The following is a 23,798-nucleotide window of genomic DNA, read 5'->3' on the forward strand; positions in this document are numbered from 1 at the left end:
TGAATCCAGCCAGGGTGGGGACCAGTGACAGGAGGCTCAGTCTGTCCTGCTGGTTGCTCCTCCTGAAGGACAGACACACTGCTGGGTCCTCCCCTGGCTGCAGGGCTGTGCCCAGGCATCACAGCTGAGCAGAGCAGCGTCAGCATCTCCTGATTTCAGTGGGATTCTCAGCCCAGAGGTTGGTGCTGCTCTGCAGCAAAGCTCCCAGAGAGCCTCTTCATCCTGCCTGGGACTCTGATCCCTCCTCAGCCTCGTGCCTCCTGGCCCAGACAGCACTGGGCCACCACAGGGATCCCCTGGCTGAGTCACCAGCTGCCAGAGCAGACAGCTTCATCAGCTCATTAGGAAGACTAATTAATGTGTGGACAGAAGGAAATCAGGACTTACCCTCCAAGAGAGACAGAAGATTTCACTCTGGTCTTCAGGATGGCCTGCTGATAGTACATGATCTGAGGGGATCAGACATGGCCATGGTTAGGAGCATGGAGGTTTGAAGATAAGGCCTATCTAAACCTCAAACAGGTTCTCTCCCAGGTAGTGGGGCTAATTACAGCAGGGACTGCTTCTTCCCTAATTACTGGATGTCCAAGGAACCAGAGGATCCCCGAATTGTCTCAGTAAAATGTCTGTTTTCACTGAGCTTACTGCAAACATCAGAAACGCACTTTGCAATGTGCAAGTAATTAAAAAGCACTCCCCATGTTATATAGAAATTGAATAATAGCTACCATCCTCAGCACCTACAAATGCTCTGGATGATTTAGCATGTAATTATCATTGATTCTTGGCTGTCTCTGTGCTGGCGCCACTGTGATTTCCCCACCACTAATTTTGATCTATTGGATTTCAGCCCTGGTGTCTGTCCTTGCCTGAGCCTTCCCGTCACTGGGAGAGCTGCAGTGGGAGGGAATGTCCTGAAATTACATTGATAAAAGCTCCATGAGGCAGGGATTCTGCTTTTCAAAGAGCCCATCCCCGGCACAGAGGGCTTTGAGCCACACTGGTGTAAGCAACTCATACAGGATGAACACTGAGAAGTGAGGGAAGCACCACTTACCTCTCTCCTATAGAATTCCATAGTATTTTTCTGTAAAATATTTTAAAAAGAATCATTAAATTGGGATGGGTGGTCACACTTGGTTTTTGGGTTTGGTTTTTTTTTTTTTTTGAGACACCGTTGCAGGGCTGCCGTTGAGCAGCGCTCTCCAATTAATTCTGATTACAATTAAAATCAAAACACAGCAGCTGAGCTAATCAGGGTATCATCAAAGCTAAGAGCATCCCCACACGGTAAATTGTCCCATTAGCTGTATTTACTGTTTAGCACTGCTTCTCCCATCACAGGCTGCCTGTATGCCTTCAATTAAGGGGTTATTCTAATGGAGCTAAAATAGATTCATTTACGAGACACAGATTAGATCATTCATATTAGCTAAAGGAGACAGGAACCAACACATTGCAAAATATAAACACCACAATTAAAAGCCTCAGAAGCAGTATCTGCTGTGCAAAGGGTGTTTACGTTGTGATTTGAATAACTCAGACTATGTTACATGTCATCCACAAATGAGCAGGCAATCGAAGGCAAGAAATTAACTGCAGGGTGTTTATTCACACAGCTTCCTTTGAAGCACAGTTACTTCGTGTGGAATAAACTGCAGAAGGGAGAAGGAACGACAGGCTAAGTCTGGGATGCTCCCAGCAAGCCTTTAAAGGCTCAGGCAGGGTTTCAGCTGCTCAGCTCCCGTTTCAGTCAAGACCTGCATCCCAAAATTATTCTATCAAACGAACCCTGTGGCAGGTGGGGGTCTGCAGAGTGCCTTGGTGAAGTGCAGTTTGTGAGGGATGAGGGATGAAGATTCTGGTCCTGAATGCCACAGGCAGCTGTGCTGTCCCCTCACCTCCCCAGAGACCCTGCACCCCAAACTGCCCCTATTTTGGGAAAGGCAAGATGCTCTGCCAGGGCTGCTTTGTGGGGACACTGATCTGCTTTTGCACTTTAACCATCGTCAGCAGTCCTGCTCAGGAGGGAGAAACTCTTCTCCACAAGGCAGAAAAACACCCCCTTTTTGCTGACACTCGGTTCTGAGAGGCCCACTCACCATTTCAGCAGCAGGAGCCAGAAATGCAGCAGATGAGCCCAATCCCCACAGCAGCACCACAGAGCCAGCCCTGACCCTGACCCTGCCTGGCCAGTGGGGCACCAAAAAAGTCCTCACAGTGGTGTTGTGAGGGGAGGAAGCTTTTCCTGCTGGGAATACCATGAACAGCTCTGAGTGGGCAGCACAGACCAGCTCAGCAGGGATAAACAGGGCAGCAAAAACCAGAGTGATGCTGTGCTGGCCCCCTGTGTGACATCAAGGGAGAGAAAAAGCTCTAGGACAGCAGGATCCTTGCTCACAGGGCTGTACAACCTCCCTGCTGATTCACAAGCTCCTGGGACACCCTTACAAATGATGGAGGAGCTGAGGAACAGCTTTTCAGCCTTCTCTGCTCTCAGCTGCATCCCTGATTCCAGGCCACCTTCCATACAGACACCACTTCCTCCCCTCATTTCTACAGAGTCATTGTTTCAGACAGACTGCAGAAATGGAAGGGAAAAATCACCTGCTTGCACAGAGAAATTGAGTGTGTTTTCTGTCCTAAAGTGTCCTGTTCAGAGCCCTGTGTTTCTGCTCCAGGCCAGCTGCCTCCTGCACAACAGGAGTTCACTGTCTCCTGGGGAATCTGAGACACAAACCAGGCCTCAGCAGATTTACAAGTGCCAGCTGAAGGGTTCCATTTGATGGAACTCGTGGCTAGAGCATTGATTTCAACACGTTAAAATAATTTTAAAAAACCTATTTTCTTCCACATTTTTTCTCAGCTGGGGCCTCAGACAGGCCTGGTGCAGTGGGGAAGGAGAAGTGGGTGCTGGCACAGTGGCTTGAAGGCAGCTCACGTGGCAGGAAAGTGGTGTTATCTTCTAGAGGGGTCTGGGAGGCTGGCAGCACACCACACACACACGAGACAAACAGCTGTGGGAAAGAGAAAGAGAACACAGTGAGCTAAATGTTACACAGAGACAGAAAGGGATCAATTAAAGTGCCATCACAACAGAAAAATTATATGTGGATGAAGAAAAGTCAGCAAACAAGGGAAGTTTTTTTTTTTTTTAAGTGCCCCACATAGCAAGGATCCCCTCCTGCCACAGTCGGTGTGGAGGTCAGCGTGCTGGGGAAACAAGGGGGGCTTTGCTGGGGTGCTCCAGGTGGGGAGGGGATTTGCCAAGGCTCCCCAGAAAAGGGGCTGAGCATCTCTGAGCAGTGGCACAAACTGAGCTGCAGCCAGATCCCAGGGGAGCCACTGCTGAACACCCTGGGAGGCTGCAGGTGCTGGCTGTGCTCAGCCCCTTCCAGCTCTCAAATCAGCAGGAACTGGGAGGAATCTCAGCTATTTCACCCCAGAGCTGCTCATAATTTCATTTCCCTTTCTCCCACAGTGCCCCCAGTTCCCAGCTGAGCGCTGCTACAAGTGGCCCTGAGCACCCTCCATGTCCCACTGAGCGCTGCCAGCTGTGCCCGCCCTGCCTCACCCCACTACTGACTGCAGCAGGGCCAAAGTGCCCTGCACCACCCACCCACTCTGCCTCATTTGGGAGGAAATCACATTTGGAACAAAAGAGTGGTTTCTCATAATGAGATTAATTTTGCAATGCCCTTAATGAGTGCCTTATTGCAATTACTGCGGATCAGCTCCCCAGCCCTGCGGCCTTCAGATCAACAGGGCAATTACTGAAAGGCCTCAGTCTGTCTCAAGTGAGTGCCACGAGCTGTTCCACATCCTCTGGCACCCCCGGGACACCCCGTGGCACTGGGACACCCTGCGTGGCCTGCTCACACCCCGTGCCACCAGCTCTGTGCTCCCCTGGCACTGCAGAGCCCAGCTGGGAGCCAGCCAGGACCTGCTCCAGAGCCCTGAATGGAGCTGATCCACGTGGCTGAGGCCACCAGCTCCTACAAGAGCTGGGATATCTGCTCATTCCCAGCTACCTGTTTGCTCCTCTGAGCAAACTGAGACTTCCTGACCACATGGGGAGATGATGGTCATGCTGTTTTTGCCTGCCTGGCCACTGTTCCCTGTTTACAGAGCTCATAAACACCTGGTAACAGCTTTGGGTGGATGCCTGGAAGGAGCTGGGAGTGAAGAAGGTTGTGCAGAGCTTGTCTGGGACCAGGACACTGCAGTTCCACCCTCACTGCCCCGAGTGCTCCATGCACAGAGCTTGGCAGGCTGAGGCTGATCCCTGGAATCCTGTGCAGGGAATTGGCCACTGAGCACAGGGCAGAGCCAGCCCAGCCTCCCTCCAGAGCTCTGGGCAAGGAAGATCTCCCTCTCCAACCCTGCAAAGTGCACCCCAGCTGCCTCTGCACACCCCAACACCCCTGCTCCAACCCTGCTCAGTGCACCCCTGCTCCCTGCACTCAGCCAGCTGAGAGCCTGCAGAGGCAAATCCTGACTCTGGGATTAGATCATCCCAGCACTCATCTCCAGGGTGCTGGTGCCTCCAGCCCTGCAGCTGGAATCCAGCCCAGTCCATGCCCCCAGTTTTGTTCAAATGGCCATTTTCCCTCTGTCTTGTTTTTCTGCCCCTGACCCTGTGCTTTCCAAACTCGTGATGATGCAGCAGAGCTTCATCAGGCAAACTGGCAGGGACTTATGAAATTAAAGGCCAGCAATGACTCGTTGATCTGTGGCTGATTTGCTGCACACAACCAACCAGGGCACTTCATTCAGCAGCCCCTGAATCCAGCACAGAGATTTTTGGGGGAGCTAAAGCTCATTCAGAAAGACTCTGGTTCCAGGAGGCAGAGGCTGTGCAGGTACCTGCAGACACTCCCTGGTCATTCTCAGGTGTGAGCCTGAGAGGCAGGCAACAAAAGGCTAAAGCATCCCTTAATTAGCTGTTTAATGGGTGCCTACTTCTGCCTGACTCCTCCTGCCCTAACTCATTGTGACCACGAGGTTTGCCCATGGATCAGTAATAAAAGTCCTTCAAAGGAGTGTGAGCACCTGTTTATCCCCAGAGGACTCTACCAGTGAGGGAGGGAGCAGCCCACCAAAGAGTCTGAGCAAGAGGAGAGATGTTCATGCTAATGTCAGCTTCAAAGAAATCAGAAAATCATTATTCTCTTTCCTTTCTCAACTGCCAAGATGAAAAAAACCTCTAATTTGGCCAACAAAGTGAAGGTAGATTGAGCAGGAACACAAATCAGAGCTTTGGCCCATTCTTTCTGCTCACCAAAGGCTGCTGAGCCACAGGTGTTGCTGAGAGCAGCCTGCAGAGGACAAAAATAAAGCTGCTAGTCCAAAAGGGGCTCCATCAGGGCTCCTGGCTGTCTCATGTATTCTCAATCACTCTTTCAAAAGCTAAAGGAGGAGCAAGGAGAATCTTCCCTCTTCAGCTCAGCCTCCAGAGGGGAGCAGCTTAAAGGAGAAGGGCAGGGAAGTCACCCCAAAGCTGGTGTCCTTTGGCTTCTGCCCTCCTTGGATGGGGGGAGCTGTCTCTTATGGCCAGGCTGGAAGTGGGCAGAGATCCCTCAGCTCCCTGCCCCTGTGCTACCAGGCAGCTGGAAGATGGATAGAGCTCTTCAGACCGTTTGCAAACCTAAAATCCCTTCCATGTCAGCTGTAAAACTGTGGGCGAAAAGTTGGCTTTCTCCTCTTTCTATCCCTCTCCCTTTCCACTACTTCTTTACTCTTAAAAAAGGGAAAAAAAAAAAAAAAAAAAAAAAAAAAGCTTGTCAGCAGCTGCTACTTACAGCAAGGAAAAAAATAAAATACACCCCAACCCTACACTTTGCTCCTTTTCAGTCTCTATAGCAACAGAACACAGCTGGCCAAAGCAATTATCCTGCCTCTGGCTGCTGAGATGTTTAAAGGCTGCTGCAAGAATGGGAAGTTGTGGGAATACTGAGTGTGAGGGCAGAAACATTTGCATTGAATTGCTGAGAGATGTTTTGACTTTGCTCCCAAATGAACACTGTTAAGGGCACAAAGACAGGAGCATCTCAGAGGGGTGATGGAGAAAGGGAACAGCAGCTCCAGCTCCTCATCCACTGAGTGGATCTGTGTGATTTCACACCAGTTCACCCAGTTACAGCCCTCATGGTCTCAGCTCATTGATTCTGTTTCTTTATGGTCTACAATATGCATTTTTGGCAACATTTTCTGTCTCCTATCCAGCCACCACATCAACTTCTTCATCTTCTTAGCACACATTAATTACCCTCTGGGAGGTATTCTGTAATTTTATTTTAAACCTGGATCTTTGCACTGACCCTTTACACCCCACAAAGTTCATCCAGCACTAATACAAAGGAGCACCTGGAGACAGAGGATTCCTTACTTCAGTTTCACCAGCAAAGAAAACATGTCCTGCAGCCAAGCACTCACACTGACTGGTGTGGCAAGAAAGCTGACAAAGTCTTTTCAAGCCAGAAGAAGCTGCCAAAGCCTATTTTGAGGGCCTCACCTCCCGGGTGAGAGAGCCTCAACCTCTGGCCTGTTCAGCTGTTAGAGTTGAGCTGACACACTCAGCCTGCAGTGCCCAAATAATGGCAACCCCAGGGACATTTTCTGGGTCCTCCCAGGCAAATTAATTAGGTGTGTAAATAAAAACCAACCCTGTCTCACCTGGTTTACCTTATTTTCATTGGGATCTGTGACACGGTCTAATCCATACTCGAGGACATTCAGCATGCCCGGCTGTGGTGAACAGGAAACAACACAGTAACTCATTTTGGTTGTAACTCATTTGATTTAAAGGCTGTGCATCACACAAATGCAGGAGGAGACCCCCAGGCCTCCACTGCCAGCAGCTCTCAGCCAGCAGTGCCTTGGAAACGCCCAGATTTGGGAATGCCCCTCTTGAAGCTGCAGCTGGACCTCTGTCCCTTGCAGCTTTGAGAACAACCAAGGAAAGGTGGTGGGGACTCAGGGCAGGTCTGGGCTCCCCCTTCCCTGGCACTCAGCCCAGAGGCCGTGCCCTTTCCACATGGGAGCTTGTCCCAGGTGGCTGCAGGGAGGGCACCACCGAGTCACTCAAGTCACCCTGTCACCCTCTACTCACAGGAGCTCTGTTCACAAGCCAGTAGGCTCTCTCCTGGCAGTCCAGGGCGTACCTGTCCTCCTTCTTCCGCTCCTTCCCTGCCCTGCAAAGCCAAGAACAGGGGAATTCGGGAATTTTGCCCTCCTAAAATCAGTGGGATGAGAAGCAGGGCACACCTCCAGCCTCCCGTGCCCCCTGGGTCCCGGCCTGAGTGCGCTGTCATTGCTCCGATGCCACCCCTGACCACATCCTGTCCTGGCTAATTCTGGCTGCACATCATGTTCACATGGCCACACATGACTCTGGCTTTTGAGAAATCATCATCTTCCTGAGCTGAGCTGGGGGCAGACACATCCCCTTCTGATCAGGCACACTGGCAGCTCTCTGCTGACTTGCCCTCAGCCCTGCTGCTTCACCTTTACCCCTGTCCCATGTCCCCGGGCAGAACCAAGGACTGCCACCCAGAGATACATCCTGGACATGCCTCATCCCTGTCTCTCAGTAAAGCAGAGGCATTTCTCAGAGAAACTGCTTGGAAATGGTTCTGAGGAGGGTTCCCAGGCACTAAAACCCAAATCACCTCCACAATTAAACAGAAGAGGCACTAGCATGGTTTGGGCTCGGACCAACTAATTCTTTCCCAGAAAAGTCCTGAGCACAATTTGGGACTTAGCATGGGGAAGGGAACATTCCCAACAGGCTGTTTGCATGTGGCCTCCCTGCTGTGGTTAGCAGGGTGGGTGCTGTGCACCAGTCTGCCCCAGCAGCACCATCAAACAGCCTCAGACAAGTTTAATCTACTGGTTCAGACACAGGCTGGGTATCTAACTTTGAAACTGCATTTGGCATCTCTTAGCCCAAGTCTGACCTCAATTTACAAGAACAACAGTCTCATGTTTAATGAGACAGTTATCTGATGAGCTGTACCCCGAGCACTTGGCTGCCATCCCAGGGAACACAGAGGCTGCTGAGAGCAAAGGCACTGCCTACCCTGCCAGGAGGTAAAGGAAGGTGAGAGGAGTGCACAGGAGTAGGAGAAATCTCCAAAGGAGTATTCCCGTCTCATGTTCACCAAGTTTCCTGGGAATTTGAAGGTTTCAGTTCCTAAAATCAAGTCATTTTAGCTGGGTACCTAAGGATGCACTTCAGTTTTCTCCAGAAGTTCCTGCTGGGAACATTTACTGCTTCCTGATTCACTCCACTCAGCTGAGAGATGTGCCAGTAACTCCTGACCCAGAGCAGCAACAGGCCCGAAGTCCAGGGCCTGACCCACAAACACTCATGGAGAACACTGAGCTAAATGAAATTGTTTCTAATCAGGGCTTGCAGCATCAGAACCCAGCTTCTGCACAGAACCACATCAAGTGCAAAACCTAAACCTCCCCTCCAAGCCATTTTAAAGCCATTTTGGTGTTTTCAATGTGTGATTGAACTGTGCACTAAGACAGCCAAGCTCTGCTCCTCACACCCTCCCCAGTGATGCAAACAAGGGGAATGCAAGTCAACTCACTTATACTGCTCCTTGGCCTGCATAATCACAAAATCCCACTTGTAGTTTATTTTTTGATTGAGCATGTTGTAATGTTCCTGGAATAAAAATTAAAAAGCAGTCAGTGTGAAAATTCTGACCAGGGCACTCCCATGCTGGGGTTTTCTTGACTCTCCATAGTTCAGCGAGGCCAGGCTGGCGACTGAGCCAAGAAATCTGGATTGTTCTGCACGTAATTACAAGAATTGCAACAGTTCAAAAATACCATTGCAAGGAGAGCAATTACCCCTGCTGAAATTATAATTGACTTCACAGTAGTTTTCTGTACTGGTTGTTTTTTTCACTTGCAAAATGTTGGCTTTTGATACAGCTGGAGTAACACCTCATGCAACTGAAGAGGTGATTTTTTACTGTGCCCCACTCATTAGCAACAAAGGCCTTAAGTTGTAGCAAATGAGGGTCTTGTAATGGAACAAGTGCAGTGTCTCCTCACCTTTTCATATTCTTCCAAAATCCCTTTCCTTTTAATGTTCTTCTTTGCTAGATAAATTGCTGTGGAGGTAGAAGCAAATTAGCAGTCAGTTATACCTAGACCAACAAGTCCAAGAATAATTATAAATTTACCCACATTAGAAACACAGGAGCTTTTGTCTGCTACAATATCTTCCCAGGCACGAGCTCCAAGCTCACAAAAGCTCAGTGAAGAAGAAAGGACTCGGTGCTTTTGGGATGTCCCTGATGCCCAGGCAGAACAGGCAGCATGTGCCTTCTGCCAGCAGCCACCTTTCCCTGGGGAACTCAGCCAGGCTTCCACAGCTCAAGGGACACTGGACCAAACCTTCCAGCTGCTGAGGCTCCTCAGAGTTTGACCTCCAAGTTTTCTGAAGCACAGGCCATTGTTTTTTGCTCAAGTTCTAATAAAAACATTCCAATCTAAGCCAGGAGATCTACAGCATAATGCAGATAAAAGTCACAGAGGACAACCCTGGCATAGACAAATCAGTGAACTGCACAGCTCACAGGAGCAAGCCCAGCTGATCAGCCCAAGATTCATGATCAGCTCTACAATAAAAAGCATCATAAAGGCAATGTCTTGGTTTGAAACAAGAGATTTCTATGGAAAAAAAAACAATCAGGAGATACTGGAAGTTACTGTGCTTTCTACAAAGAAAGAACCATCTCTGAATGCAGGGCTTGATCCAAATCTACAGGAAGACAGCCTTGGGCTCAGATCCAGGAACACACTTAACTACTCAGGGAAATCTAATCTTGTGTTAAAGTCTTCCCTCCCAACAAGGTAATTCAGATGTGTTCCTGTGAGATGGATCTTAGTGGAACATAAGAGCTTGAGCACTTTCTCTCACCAAGGCCACCACAAGATAAGATAGTGACACCCTCAATTCACCATTACTGAGAATTATTCACAAAATAGCATGAAAAAAAAAAATGCCAGGGCTGGTCATTGCGAGTGGAGACGCAGCACAAGAACATGAAGAGCAGGTGTGGAGCAGGACAGTGTGATAAACCCAGAGCCCTGGGCACCCCTGGACTGGGATGACAAACCCACACCTCTGGACACCCCTGGACTGTGACAAACCCACACCCCTGGACACCCCTGGACTGTGACAAACCCAGAGCCCTGGGCACCCCTGGACTGTGTGACAAACCCACAGCCCTGGACTCTGTGACAAACCCAGAGCCCTGGGCACCCCTGGACTGTGACAAACCCAGAGCCCTGCACACCCTTGGACTGTGTGACAAACCCAGAGCCCTGGACACCCCTGGACTGTGACAAACCCACACCCCTGGACACCCCTGGACTGGGATGACAAACCCAGAGCCCTGGACACCCCTGGACTGTGACAAACCCAGAGCCCTGGACACCCCTGGACTGTGTGACAAACCCAGAGCCCTGGACACCCCTGGACTGTGACAAACCCAGAGCCCTGGGCACCCCTGGACTGTGACAAACCCAGAGCCCTGGGCACCCCTGGACTGTGTGACAAACCCACAGCCCTGGACTGGGGTGACAAACCCACAGCCCTGGACACCCCTGGACTGTGTGACAAACCCACAGCCCTGGACACCCCTGGACTGTGACAAACCCACACCCCTGGACACCCCTGGACTGTGACAAACCCACACCCCTGGACACCCCTGGACTGTGACAAACCCACAGCCCTGGGCACCCCTGGACTGTGACAAACCCACAGCCCTGGGCACCCCTGGACTGTGACAAACCCACAGCCCTGGACACCCCTGGACTGTGACAAACCCAGAGCCCTGGGCACGTGCAGTGCCACCACTCACCATAGTCTGTGTCATCAGCAGCCCAGCCCTGCACTGGCCAGAAATAGGGGGTCTGCAAGGAAAGGAGCCTCCTGTTAGTGCACACAGGCCCTGAACTCGTGGACTCCTCTTTCCAAGTACCAGGAATATCCTGATTTCCCACAGCAGTGGAAACAGTCCAGCCATGAACCTCAATACCATCCCATTATTACTGCGCTTTTTGTATATTCATTATTCAGTGCCCCCACATCATTCTACGTCCAACCAGCAATTCCATTTGCTACTTTAAGACCTGGAAGGGAACACTCTCTGGAGGAAAGCACAGCTATTTTTAAGTTGAACAAGTACACTAAGTTCACTGAAGAAACTATCACGGTTTCCCTGTAAACTGCAATCTCAGTCTTCTCTGTGCAGACTTCTCTGAGTCTTCTCCTTCCTCCTGCACAGCTACACAGCTCCTGGGAACTGCCCCAGCTGCCTGTTTTTAATAAAAACTAGTGCTGAACTCCCTCTCAACAGCTTAGAGGAGCTGCAACTCACTTGAAACCTGTAGAGGCTGCCGTCTGCCTTCAGGGTGAGGTTCTTTGGCTCCTGAAGAGGGTAGATATACCCATATTTGACAAACAGGTCTCCCAGGTGGAGTGCCTCTGAAAATGGAGAATGCAGATGTTTTCATTGCACATAAACACTTCACTGGAATTAAAATCACAGATTCTGAGTGAGCTCCTATGCAGGGGAGAATTCAACTAGAAGGTTTTGCTGCTTGAGATGTTGGTTTTATGACTGAAAGCTGAGAAAGCTTCAATTTTCACATTTTTACCCACCTTCTGCAGTGATCTGCAAGCGCTGAAGGATCCACTGCATGATATCATTACCTGCAAAGCAAAGCAAAGGTGAGGCACTGAAATCAGGAGTGTGCCCAAACCCACAGGGAGGGGGGAAAGGAGATTCTCCAGTCCTCACCCCTCACTGTGCTCTGGATCCCACAGCCCCCTTTTTCTGCAAATGTGCTTTGAAATGCGAGGAGGCACAGGTAAAATGCACTGCTGGGCTCCCACTGGCCATGCTGGCATCCCCCAGGGCATCCAGCCCCGGGAGAGGGAGCCTGAGGCAGGCAGTGACCTTGGGATGGCACAGAGAGAGAGTGTGCACCAGCTCACATGGCCTGAGCAGCATCCCAACCCTCATCAGTGGCTTAGAAAGGGCTTAAGGATGCAACAGCTTTCTCACCAGGGAGGGGGAGGTTCTGCTCCACCCTGCCTGGAAAGCTTCACTGCAAAGAAGCTCCAGGTTCACAGAGCACAGTCCTGTCTCAGTTTTGTAGGAGACCAGTGACTGATCCTCTAAGAGTCCTTTAATGGGCAGAAGGGATGTCCAAATCTCAGATCCAAGCTGCAGTGCTCACAGGATTTATCAAATTCACACGTTTTTATCTCTCCCAGTCCTTTTGCTGGACTGTGAGCAGTTGTACCCAACATAGGCAGCATAAACCTCCAGCAGTTTTAGTTGTACATTCTGGGGGGCAAATTTCATGAACCTCCTTCCATTTAAAGAGGGCAAAAAACGCACTTGTTCCCTGATCAGTTACTGGCTTTTCCTCCAAACCTCCCCTAGGACTGCAGACTGAGGTGTTGACCTTTCTTGACATTGCAGTGATGACTTAACTTTCTAATAGGGGCTCAGAGCTCTTATCCTACTGCCTGCTTCCTGAAATAGATGAAATTAAAGGATTATCTCATCACTCATTTCTAGACAGCTCCCTCTGTAAGCACTTTCCCCCAAAGGTGCACATTTAACATCGAGGTTTATTTGTGAGCCATTTTACTGACTTTCACTGAATTTAACTAGTTAGCTTCCTGTACAGGCAGAGCCAGGCTCTCCCCAATGGATCTGTGTCCCCTGCTCCAATATCTTCACCACACCCTCATCAAAATCAATCTCTTTTGCAACACCCAGAAGCCAATCAGTATCCATGCAGCACTAAAAATATCATTTTAGAGAGGGATGACCAGCACATAGGGGGAGTGGAAGTCACTTGCCTCTCAGAGGTGACTGGACTAGAATTTATGACTTGTGCAAGAGGGAACTTGGAACAATTCTAGTTAAGGAAGCAGAGTAAAGCAGACAGCACGTAATGAGGGCGAGTGCCAAGGCATCAGACACCCATGGACTTTTAGGAAGTGGGATTTTACGTTGGGCAGACATCAAGAGAAGTTCTCATTCCCCTGCACTTCATCTGTGCAAGACGTCATCCTCAGCACAGGGAATCTCCTCTTTGTGCTGCCTTAACTATTCCCTGACAGCTCTGGGAGGCAAGGCTCTGGGAAGCTCCTTTGTACAGGCAAAGCCTCCACCCAGCTCAGCTGCATAATAGCTGTGTGAGCCAGGATGTGGTTTGCACTGCAGTGCATGGAGGGTGCTGCTGAGAGCCGGCTTCAGATGTGTCCAAGTTCTCCTGACCCTTCCCCTGACTGGCTCTTCCCATGGGCAAGTGACTTCAGTGCCTCTGCAGCCTCATTTTATATAAAAAATTCGGGGCAAACAACACACCGGGCCAACCAGGCTTTGCAAACACAGTGGGGAAATTCTCTTGACTTGCCTGGAGCAAACTCACTGGTTTCAGTGGGAGTTTTTGTTCTGAATTTCAGAGTGCTGAAGGAAGATCGAAGCAGGAGGAGGAAAGTTGAGTATGGAGTATGTGTGAATATTTATAGCAGAGGATTCCTCACAAGAGCTTTTGTGGAGGCTTGGAGAAGAGGGAAGCAGAGGCACTGATAGTGCCTGGTGAAAGGAGGAGCAGGCACAAGGAGGCTGTGATAAGAGCTGCCTGTAACACTGCACATGCCACAGCACAGCTCCTGTCTGCTGCTCCTCCAGCCTCCTTGAGGGAGGCAAAGCTGTCATTTACAGGCACAGAAGTGGGTTGAACAGTTTGTTCTTTTCCTGCCTACTCAAGGAAAATTATTACTAGCAGTAAACATTAAAAGGAAGACTAATTGTTAATTGCTCATTTCTGAAGTACCATCTTTCAGTCTGCCTCCAGGCTGCTTGTTTTAATTGGATTTTAATATTTATCTTTATTTGTGATCCAGCCTGACTGGGAGCATGAGAGGTCTGGCGGCTGCAGCGTGTCCTCACCTCTGTGCTAAGAGAAGGCAAGGTCACTTGAGTTAACCCCCACAAGACAGCTGAAAGTGCCTGGGGATCAACCTCGGTGTCTGATTCAGAGTAGGAATGAAACGAGGCACGAGCCAGAACGAGATCAAGGGAGCAGGTACATCTCAAATGATGCACGGCTGATATTTATTGGGAACAGAGCTGCAGCACGCAGCCAGGCACTGGCAGCCCTGGCCAGGGGCCCACACACAGATTTTCTCTGCTGAACTGGGCCCAGTCCCTTCCCCAGGGAAGCTCTTACCTGTCACAGCGTGGGGGATGCTGGTGATCATCACTGTCTGAGTTTGTGTCTTGATTCCTTTGTCTGGGTTCTGCATCTCCATCATGAGAGTTTCAATCTGCAAAGGATGGGAGGGGAGGGGATGGGATGGGGATGGGTGTCAGGAGTGGGCAGCAGGGAGCCAGCATTCCAGAGGGTGGGCACTGGTGTGCCCCAGCAATGCATGCAGCGGCCACAGCCCCCTCTGAACCTCCCCCTGGCACCAGAGGTGCCACCTCCAGCCCATGGCAGCTCACACTGCCACTGGACACACACACAGCCAGGGCTAGCACAGGAGGGACAGGATGGAACCACTCCATGAGAGCTAAGGAAAAATAAATAAATAAAATCTCTGCTACCCAGACCCCACTACACCCAGAAAGGCTCTTCTCTGGCTCACTGGGCACTTAGAAAGAAAAATGGGGAGGCAATAAAACCCATGCTTCTGTTAGGAGGTGCAAAGGAGGTGTGTGAGGGCTCTCTGACCATTCCTGTGCAGGGCTGCATGCCCCCAGCCAGCTCTCAGCCCCTCCAGGGATGGGGCAGGCACATCCTCCTCTCTGGAGGATGCACATCATCTCCCACCTGGGATTCCTCAGGGATCCTGCCGACTCATTTTTAACAGAGGATGAGTCTCACACTCAGGGCTAGACAACTTCTATTTCTCATTCCCAATTATCTTTATTTCTTTTTAAAAGATAAAGATTTTCCCAAGGTATTTTCCTCCTCTTTGACTTCCTACCAGCACCATTCCCAAAGCACAAAGCTTCTGCTTTCACTTGGGATCTGTGCTCAGAGGGATGGAGCTGGGGCACACTCCTCATCTCCTCGTTTTTGATTATCTGAGTGCCATGAGAGCTTTGGGGAAGATGTTCTTCTTTTTGTCTTCTGCTTCCAGGGACATTAAATCAAAACTGGTCCAACAGGACCAATTTGGTCTCTCCACACATTTGTTTTGGGTGAGGCTGTAGCTTTTTAACTGAGAGTAGAGGATTTAGAGTGTGAGTTGATGACACACACACATAAGGGAGGGTATTGTCTTCAGAGGCACCACAGTGACTTTGGTCCCGAGTCTTGCCAAGTTCTGTGAGGATTTAAGCTGTAGTGACAGGAGACACTCTGGGCTTGTCAGTAAAACTGGATTTTCAACTGCTTTTAAAAGCACTGACAAATTAATGCTAAAATGGAGAAGCCTGGTAAAGTTTAACATAAATATTTGTATAAATACTTATGAAACATTTTAAAAGAGCAAAACCAGACCAGAAGTGATGGAATATGAAGGCATTTTTTTAGGTCTTTTAACAGAACTCACAATTTCAGCCTCAGGAAGTTCAGCTGTGTGGGATGAGGTGAGGTAGGATGGTCCAGCAGGCAGGGCACTCTTTAGGAACCTGGGATTCTAAACAAACCCAGGTACCTTGGGAAGTCACTCTCTGTGACTGCACAGTCCCTTCACAGAGAACAGAGATCCTGGGGGCAAACACAGCCCTGCTCATGCCCCTGTCCCTGTGCAGTGACCACCTGGCAGATCAGCAGGATCTGTGTTCCAGGCAGGCAGCACAGCACATCCTGCTCCAGCACGCAGCTCCTGCTCTCCAGGTGGGCTCCAGAGACACATCTTCAACCAGCTGAGAGCAGGGAATTGGCTCAGAAACCCCCACAGCCCCCAGCACAGCACATTCCCTCCCTTTAACCAGCAACTCTTCAACTCTCGCCGTGTTCACACTCTGCCACACTCCCTCTTGTCACTGGAGAAATGACAAATATATTCAAAAGCAAGGAGCTGCTCTTGGGGGGTGCCTAGCTCTGCAAACCTTGCTGATCAAACCTCAGCCTGTCTGTGTCTCTTCTCCCAAGGGAGCAGTGCATTACAGGAGCAGGAGCTGCTATCAGCACCAGGCTGCCAGAGGGAGGCTTCAGACACAGCAGGAACACTGCCTTGCTTTGCTAAGGGCTCTAGCACATTTTGTCATGCTTTCAGCCAGGAAAGAGCTGTCTGGTTTGAATTTTGCAGAGCCAGAAGCCACTTCCTGACTGGTTGATGGGTGGAGATGCACACAGAGGTAAATATCAGGACTGCTGAAGGAGCCGGGCTCCAGGGAGAGCTCATCTCATGCACACAGACACCACAAGGCAGGAGCCCCCTGGAGATTTCCCTTCAGAGCAGCTGGAATCTCTGCCTGGAGGTGAACTCACCCTGAAAGCCACAGAGGAGACAACAGGAAAGCTGTCTGTCCCCTCTCTGATTGCATGAAGTCACAGGGTTCAGCTCACTGAGTGCAAAGCAGAACTCAGAGACTCCCATAAAGGGAGAAAAACCATCACTGGACTTCAGGAGCCTGTGGGAAGCCCCAGGGAGAGGCAAATGGCCACCAGCTGATGGTGGCTGGCTCTGGAGAAGGAGGATGGATGCTCTCCTGTAGCATGGAGCAGTGGGGGCAGATACTGCTGATGGATTGCTTGGCTGAGTTACCCTGGGTGCAGGTCCCATCCCTGTTCTCCTGAGCTTTACCCTTTGGGCACCCACCAGCTCCCCAGGATCAGGGCATCCACAATGCAGAAAAAACAAACTCCAGGTGCTGAGACTCAGAACTGCAACAGCAAAATGCTACCAAGGTGAGGAGCTCAGCCCTTCTCATCATCAACCCAGACAGAGGCATCTTTGCTTCAGACATAAGAAAGATCAATTTTCCCAGCAGGAATTTCCAGTTCCCAGCTGAGTGCATAGTCCTGGTGCTATAATTAAACATCTGCTGCTTTCTCCATCCTATTTGCCTGGTTCTAGCCCCCCTCACTGCCTGCTGCTGTTTGCAAGGATCAGCCCTACCTGCTCTGATTTCCAAGGTAACAACACAGTCCTTATCCCCACTCTGGCTTCTGAAGGCTCATTCAGTTGTTTTTTAGGTCTACAACTACCAACCTTGCTTTGCACGTTGATGGATGATCAGAAAAAAGAAGAAATGAAAAAAAAAATCCATTGTTAACCAGCTAAAACTTCCTGCTTTTTCTTCATTAAAGCTGAGGGGAAGTGGCTTGTTCCCACTGAGTGATGCCTCAGCTAAAGGAAGTAAATCTGTGAGTGGGGAGGGCAGGGCTGTAGCTGGTTCTTCCCAGTCTGGAGGGGATTTTTTTCCCAAAGAAAGATGTGGCACTGGCATCTCCCAGCCTGGAACAAGGAAAGGGAGGATGGGATGAGGCTGTGCTTGGCCTAAGGCTCAGCTTCAGCCATACCCAGGGCCTCAGAGAGCAGGAATCCTGCTGGATTCCAGCAAAAACACAATTCAGCTGCTCATACACTTCTGGAAATGCCCAGGAAAATGAGGCCCAGCAGCTGCTGGAAAGTCTAAGCCTGGAGAAGCAAAGCCAGGCTGGAAAAGCCCCCAGCCATGCTGCAGACCCTGGAACAGCCCCTCCCTGGCTGCTGCACAGCTTGGGAGAAGCCACCAGGGACCAGAGCGAGGAGGAGGCAGAGGAAGAAGGCATCCATCAGCCCTGCCCACAAGGTGTGAGTCACGGTGCAGCTCGTGTAGCACAGCAAGGAAAAATACCCAGCCCAGGAGCTCCTGGAGAGCACAGCCCAGCTCTGCCAGCTGATGCCCAGCAGAGCCAGATCTGGCTGCTGGAGCAGGCACAGGCACCGAGAGCTTGGGTTCCTTCAAGCTCTCGCAGCATCCAGCCAAAATGCATTTCAGGTGCTTGCTTGCTATCCCAACAGACTTTTGGGTCATTCTTCTTCCAGCCAAGATGGTTTAGAAAGGGAAAAAAAAAAATAGAATAAAGCAACCTAAGTGCTAGCATGATGAGCAGGTGTTCCAGGGCCCTGGAGGCCTCTGATCCCCTCACAGTTCAGCCACAGAGACCAAGCTGCACGCCCAGCCCGAGTCGCTCGGAGCAGCCTCACAGCAACAACAGGGCACTGCCCACCACCCCAACAGCAACCCCCTGGCCTCTCCCCGTGTCCCTTGGCAGGATTGCTGCTGTGGTCACCAGCTTCCTGCTGCAGAGGCAGCACAGGGAGGTGCTGGCAGCTGCCAAGGCACACAGGGCCCACGGGCTGGCAGCATGGCAGGAATCCCTCCCTGCAGCTGCAGCAGCCCAGGCACAGCGTGTGTCAGCTGGTGGCAAAGCGTGAGCACAGGCTTAAGCAATTAACAAAGCCTCTTTCGAGGATTTTAGGACTAAGCCTGTAAGGTGCTCGCTGAGCATCCTCAGCTCCCGCCATGGGCACCCAGTGAAGGAGCCTGGTGCTCCCAGGCAGCTCTGAGGATGTGGCTGCCTGCACACAGACCACACTGCCACGGAACAGCCGAGGCTCCAAGCACAGCTTCTCCAGGGTCTGGAGAAAACAGAGCAGGAATGAAAGTGGAGATGAGAGCCAAGGGCTTTCACTGACCACCAGGAGCTTCCCTTCCTGCTGCTAAGAGGTCCTAGACTTGCAAAGCACAGGAGCTCAGCCCCCCTGGCTGCTCGCAGTGTGAGTGGTGCACACTCTGTAACAGCCACTCGCTGTGTTTTGACTGATCTTCCCACCTGAGGAACTCGGAGCACTTTGCAGAGACTGCTGCACTCCCACGGAGCAGCTGAGGCACAGCTGCAGGCAGTTGTTTTCTCAAAGCACACAGCTTCTCCTCTGCACCCCCACACGCTACTCCACCAAGTATTACTCGGTACAGAATTTGGCCTGGAGTATTTCCCTTGGCAGGGCTCCCCAGCCAAATTTACCCTGCAAGACATAGCACCAAAGAAAATACCCTCTTTACTTCCTCTGGTGTAGTAAGTACTGCCAGTATTATACCTTAGCATTGAATATCCCCAAATTCCCCTCTCTTTACCCCTGGAATCCTCCTTAGGTTGTGGGCATTGAGCTAACCACAATTCAAACAGCAACTTGTTGGCTGTACTTGTCACTGGAAATTCAGTTAATTCCATCCAAAAGGATAAGCCACACTCGGGAGAGGTGGGTGGGAGAAAAGCTAGCTTAGCACAGTGCTTTTTAAAATCTGCAGATACCAGCTACACTACAACTGGCTATGCTTTGAATGAATGCTACAGAAAAAGCCCACCAAATGCTGCACAAAATTACGCATTACACCCGAAAGCGTGGGCATACATCATCCCACTCCTTCTACTGCTTCTGGCCACAAATACACTCGTGTCTGAAAAACTGGCAGGAGGCAGAGAATGTGCCTGAATGTGGACATCACATATCACAAACACGCTCTGAATGTGGACATCAGCTGAAAGCACTGGGAACACACACTGGAGCGACTGGAGCAGAGCTACTGAGTGACCTGGCGCTGCAGATGATGGGCTTTTCCCTGGGAACGGACATGGATTTGAGACACTTTGAAAAAAATAATGGAAGGTGTCAGGGCAGCCATTCAGCTGAGATAAGCTACAAATAGTAAATAACATTACAGCCCTATTTGCTCCATCACTTCAGCACACGCTGCCCCTCCAGCCTGCCCCCCGAGCCAGCTGCGATCCACGGCGCTCTGCAACAGGTCATGGCTCAAACTCCCGCGGAGGGGCTGTCACCCCTCGGACCCCACACGCCCAGAGGTGCGCCGGGGAGCCGTGGCCGAGCAAGATGCTGTGAACACACATCACCCGAAGCACCGCCAGCGCTGCCCTGGGCATCGCATCGCATCGCATCGCATCGCCCGGACGCGGCCCCGGCGTGCCCATAATGGTGCGGCTGTCCCCGGCGCTGCTGAGCCCTCACCTTTTTCAGGAAGGCCATCCGCGGGCGGTAGCGCTGGCCCTGGTCGAGCCGTGTGACGGTCATGGTGGCGGTGCGGTGTAGGGCAGGGCGGTGCGGAGCGGAGCGCGGCGGCGGAGCGGCCCCGGCCGGGCGCACCTGGCTGCGGACACCGACACCCGCCGGGGGCGGCGCCACCGCTGCGCGCCGCAGCCAATCAGCACCCGCCGCCCCGCGCTCATTTGCATGAAGGCGTGGGGCGGCCGCTTGGGGGCGCTCGTGGGAGAGGGCGGAGGAGCTGGGGATGGAATGGAACGGAATGGAATGGAATGGAATGGAATGGAACGGAATGGGACGGAATGGAATGGAATGGAATGGGACGGAATGGAATGGAATGGAATGGAATGGAATGGAATGGAATGGAATGGGACGTGACGGAACGGAACGGAACGGTATGGGATAGGGATGGAATGGGACAGAATGGGATGGGATGGGATGGAATGGAATGGAATGGGATGAGACAGAATGGAATGGAATGAGACGGGACAGAACAGAACGGAACGGAACGGAACGGGACGGGACGGGATGGGATGGGATGGGATGGGATGGGATGGAATGGGACAGAATGGAATGGAATGAGATGGGACGGAACAGAACGGAATGGGATGGAATGGGATGGAATGGAACGGAATGGAACGGAACGGAATGGAATGGAATGGAATGGAATGGAATGGAATGGGACAGGATAGAACGGAACAGAAAGGGATGGGATAGGATGGAACGGAATGGAATGGGACAGAATGGAATGGAATGAGATGGGACAGAACATAATGGAATGGAATGGAATGGAATGAGATGGGATGGATTGGAATGGGATGCAATGGAATAGGATGGAATGGGATGGAATGCGAGGGAATGCGATGGAATGCGATGGAATGCGATGGAATGCGAGGGCCAGGGTCTTGGTCCTGGATTTGGAGCAGGCACAGAAAGCGATGGAGGCTGATTGTCCATGAAGGGTGATGCGGTGCCCGGGGCAGCACTTCAGGAGGTGATCTGTGGTCACAGCATCCTGCCCAGCCACAGCTCCCCAGGGCGTGCAGGGTCCGAGGAGTGACAGCCGCATCCCCCAGAGTTTCGGGTCATGACCTGTTGCAGAGCCCTATAGACCCCAGCTGGCTCCAGGGGGCAGGTTAGGGGAGGCAGCATGTGCTGAAGTGATGGAGAAAATAAAGGCATAAGATCATTCTGGAATTTATGAAGTCATGTAAAACAAGCTAAGGCCAAGGTGCTGTGGCTGAGTGCTGTGTGTGTATGAGGGCTGAGCAGTGCTTTGGGCACATGCCCCTTGAATGCCACCAGCCTTGGACAGCTCAGCTGTGGATGCAGGAGCCAGATGGGCAGTTTGGGGAGTTGGTGGCTTTTTCACACAGGGAAATTGTGATGAAGAGTGACCAGAGGAGGACCACGAGGTTAGAGTTCTTCCCCACAGTGCAACTGCCTCATGCCATGGGGTGGGGGGGGGAACAGTACCTGACTGGCAGCACTGGAAACCAAGAGCTCCAGCAAGATTTTGCCTGGTTCCTCCAGAAACTGGCAGAGTTTCCTCTGCTGCCCCCAGCTCAGCTGCCAGCACAGCTGGGCAGGAGGAGAGGCTGAGTCCTCATTCACACAGAATCTGATTGTGCCAGGGCTTGGATGATGCATTCCCAGGAATTCTTGCCAGCCAAAAGGCACTGCCCTTTGTGTGAGTGCCTTCCTGCACACCCCAGAGAACAGCCACACGGGAGTGTGTGCTCACACCTGTGTGTGCCCGGAGTGCCACCTGTACACGTCCTGAGCAGGCACTCACACCTCTCTCTCCATGAGCTGATCCCACCCAACACTGCTGGCATTCTCCCTGCGCACCCAGGGCACACAGGAACAGGTTGTACAGGCACATTTATACCCCCAGCATTTACACCCCCATCACACACTTCACATCCACGTTGCCATGTCACACGGGGAGCACTCATGCTCCCCACATGCTGTTTCTCAGGGCAGTGCCTTCCCCACCATGGTGTTTGTGACTGCTCTGGATTTAGGATCTCACACTTGAGGGGAGCAGAGCTTTTTCCATGAGCAGTAATGCCATGAAGGCACAGGCTGCTTTCCCAATTGCTTTGCCGCCCTTGTGGAAGTGTTTTATCTTTAGCTCTGCTCTTTCATAGCACCCAGACAAGCCAGTGCTTTGGAAGGCCTTTCCTCTGTGTCTGCTCAGCCACTCCCATGTGGAATTCCCCTGTAAGTCACAGCAGCTGCTGGATCAGACACTGCTCCACGCGGATGATGAGCAACCTCTGCCATTCCACACTGGTACCCAAGTTATCCTGCCTCACGCTTCAAGGCATCAGCTGATGGCCAAAAGGAGCAGGAGGGGAGCTCCCCATGTTTGCAGTGTCTCATAATTCAGGGTCTGAAGTGCTCTTTTGTTCCACCAAACCAAGCTCAGATCCTGGTGCCCCTCTGAAAGGCCAAGGGTGACAAACTCAGTAGCACAGATGGTCCTGGAGGCAAAAGGCAGGAGAAAGGGAGTTCAGAGGGGAGTTAGGAAGCAAGAGAAAGGACAGCAAAGGCATGCAGGCATTTTGATGATGCTAGTAAACTAAAGTGCTTCCATCTCTTAGACAGACAGATACTGGCAGGAGTACCTGCAAGGAAATCTTTGGGAGGTAATATCAGAGTAAGGAGCACATAAAAATGTGCTCATTTTCTTGGTTTGATAGGCAAAATAGGAAAACTTGTTATAGTCTGCAATGGTTCTTCTGAACCATTTGCAGTTTAAAACCAAACTCGGTCTGTTACACAAGTGGTGGTAAAAGGACTCAGAAAAACTCCAGGTGTGGTGCTAACACTGGCCTAAGTAAAGGATCAACTACCAACAACTTCCCATGTCCCACATACTTAAAGGAATAAAAATGCTAATTTCATCCCAAAGTGCTGACTTTAACAGTTTCACTGAGGAATATAGGTGTCTTATTCATGAGAAACATTTGAAATGTGGGTCTTAAGTGAGTTCAAAAATAAAATGGTCTTGCAGGAGATCCAGGAAAAATAGCTCTGAGAAGCTCACACTGAGGTGTGAGCTCTTCAGCCTCACTGAGCTCCAGAGAGTCCGATAATTTTAAATCCTTCCGATCCCCCAAACACCCCCTCAAAGGTCAGGTGTGGGTTTTTTCTATTTCTAGTCTTCTCTGACAAGCTATGATGAAGCTTATGGATATCCCTGTATTATAAAGCTACTTTGTGTAATTTCCACAACATGTCCAAGGTAAATTCAGCTTTATTAACATCTGTGAGTGACCCACAGCACCAAACACAAATGAGCTGAGAGTTCACCTGTGCCCAGGTGAACCACCCCAGTAGTTAATGCTCTTGGGCAGATCTGCTACATGAAGCACGAGGCATTTAAATCAGATTATAGAGGCTTGTCTAGGGCAGACACTCTTGGGCTTCTAATCACAAAACCCACACTTGTGGAAAGCAAAGAATTCTCCAGTCCTTGACACAGCCTGGCTGGCTGATGTGTGAATTTGTTGGTCAAGAAAACAAGGGACTTGAACAGCAGGAAGAGTGGTGGAGAGCACTGGCAGCAGTCATAAAGGAGTCTCCGTCCAGATTTCTGACTCCCCACGTTCACCCTGGCCTTTCTGCCCCCCAGATAATGCAGAAAGACATTCTCTGGGGAGTTCCCTTAACCTCCTGTTTTGTGTAGTAAATGCAGTGGTATTTATGTAGCTGCAAGTTTCCATGG

At 51.0% G+C, this 23,798-nt stretch overlaps 1 protein-coding gene across 3 annotated transcripts in view; it reads right to left on the reverse strand.

Annotated features, from left to right (window-relative positions):
• LOC128816994 (regulator of G-protein signaling 9-like) overlaps positions 1-20,101 on the reverse strand; it is a 28,737-nt gene extending 8,636 nt beyond the window's left edge. For all 3 annotated transcript variants that reach the window (XR_008440066.1, XM_053995061.1, XM_053995063.1), the window contains exons 1-11: positions 20,030-20,101; positions 14,287-14,383; positions 11,693-11,743; positions 11,409-11,515; positions 10,890-10,941; positions 9,073-9,131; positions 8,601-8,677; positions 7,112-7,193; positions 6,685-6,747; positions 1,058-1,087; positions 388-449 (exon numbers count right to left, since the gene is read on the reverse strand). Coding sequence is in view for 2 of the 3 variants with exons in the window: in XM_053995061.1 (XP_053851036.1) it covers positions 388-449; positions 1,058-1,087; positions 6,685-6,747; positions 7,112-7,193; positions 8,601-8,677; positions 9,073-9,131; positions 10,890-10,941; positions 11,409-11,515; positions 11,693-11,743; positions 14,287-14,383; positions 20,030-20,092 (743 nt within the window). In the remaining variant the exon portion in view is untranslated. The remainder of the gene's footprint in view (positions 1-387; positions 450-1,057; positions 1,088-6,684; positions 6,748-7,111; positions 7,194-8,600; positions 8,678-9,072; positions 9,132-10,889; positions 10,942-11,408; positions 11,516-11,692; positions 11,744-14,286; positions 14,384-20,029) is intronic.
• Positions 20,102-23,798: the final 3,697 nt, after the last annotated feature.

Source organism: Vidua macroura, chromosome 19, assembly GCF_024509145.1.
Source record: "Vidua macroura isolate BioBank_ID:100142 chromosome 19, ASM2450914v1, whole genome shotgun sequence".
NCBI classification, from domain to species: domain Eukaryota; kingdom Metazoa; phylum Chordata; class Aves; order Passeriformes; family Viduidae; genus Vidua; species Vidua macroura.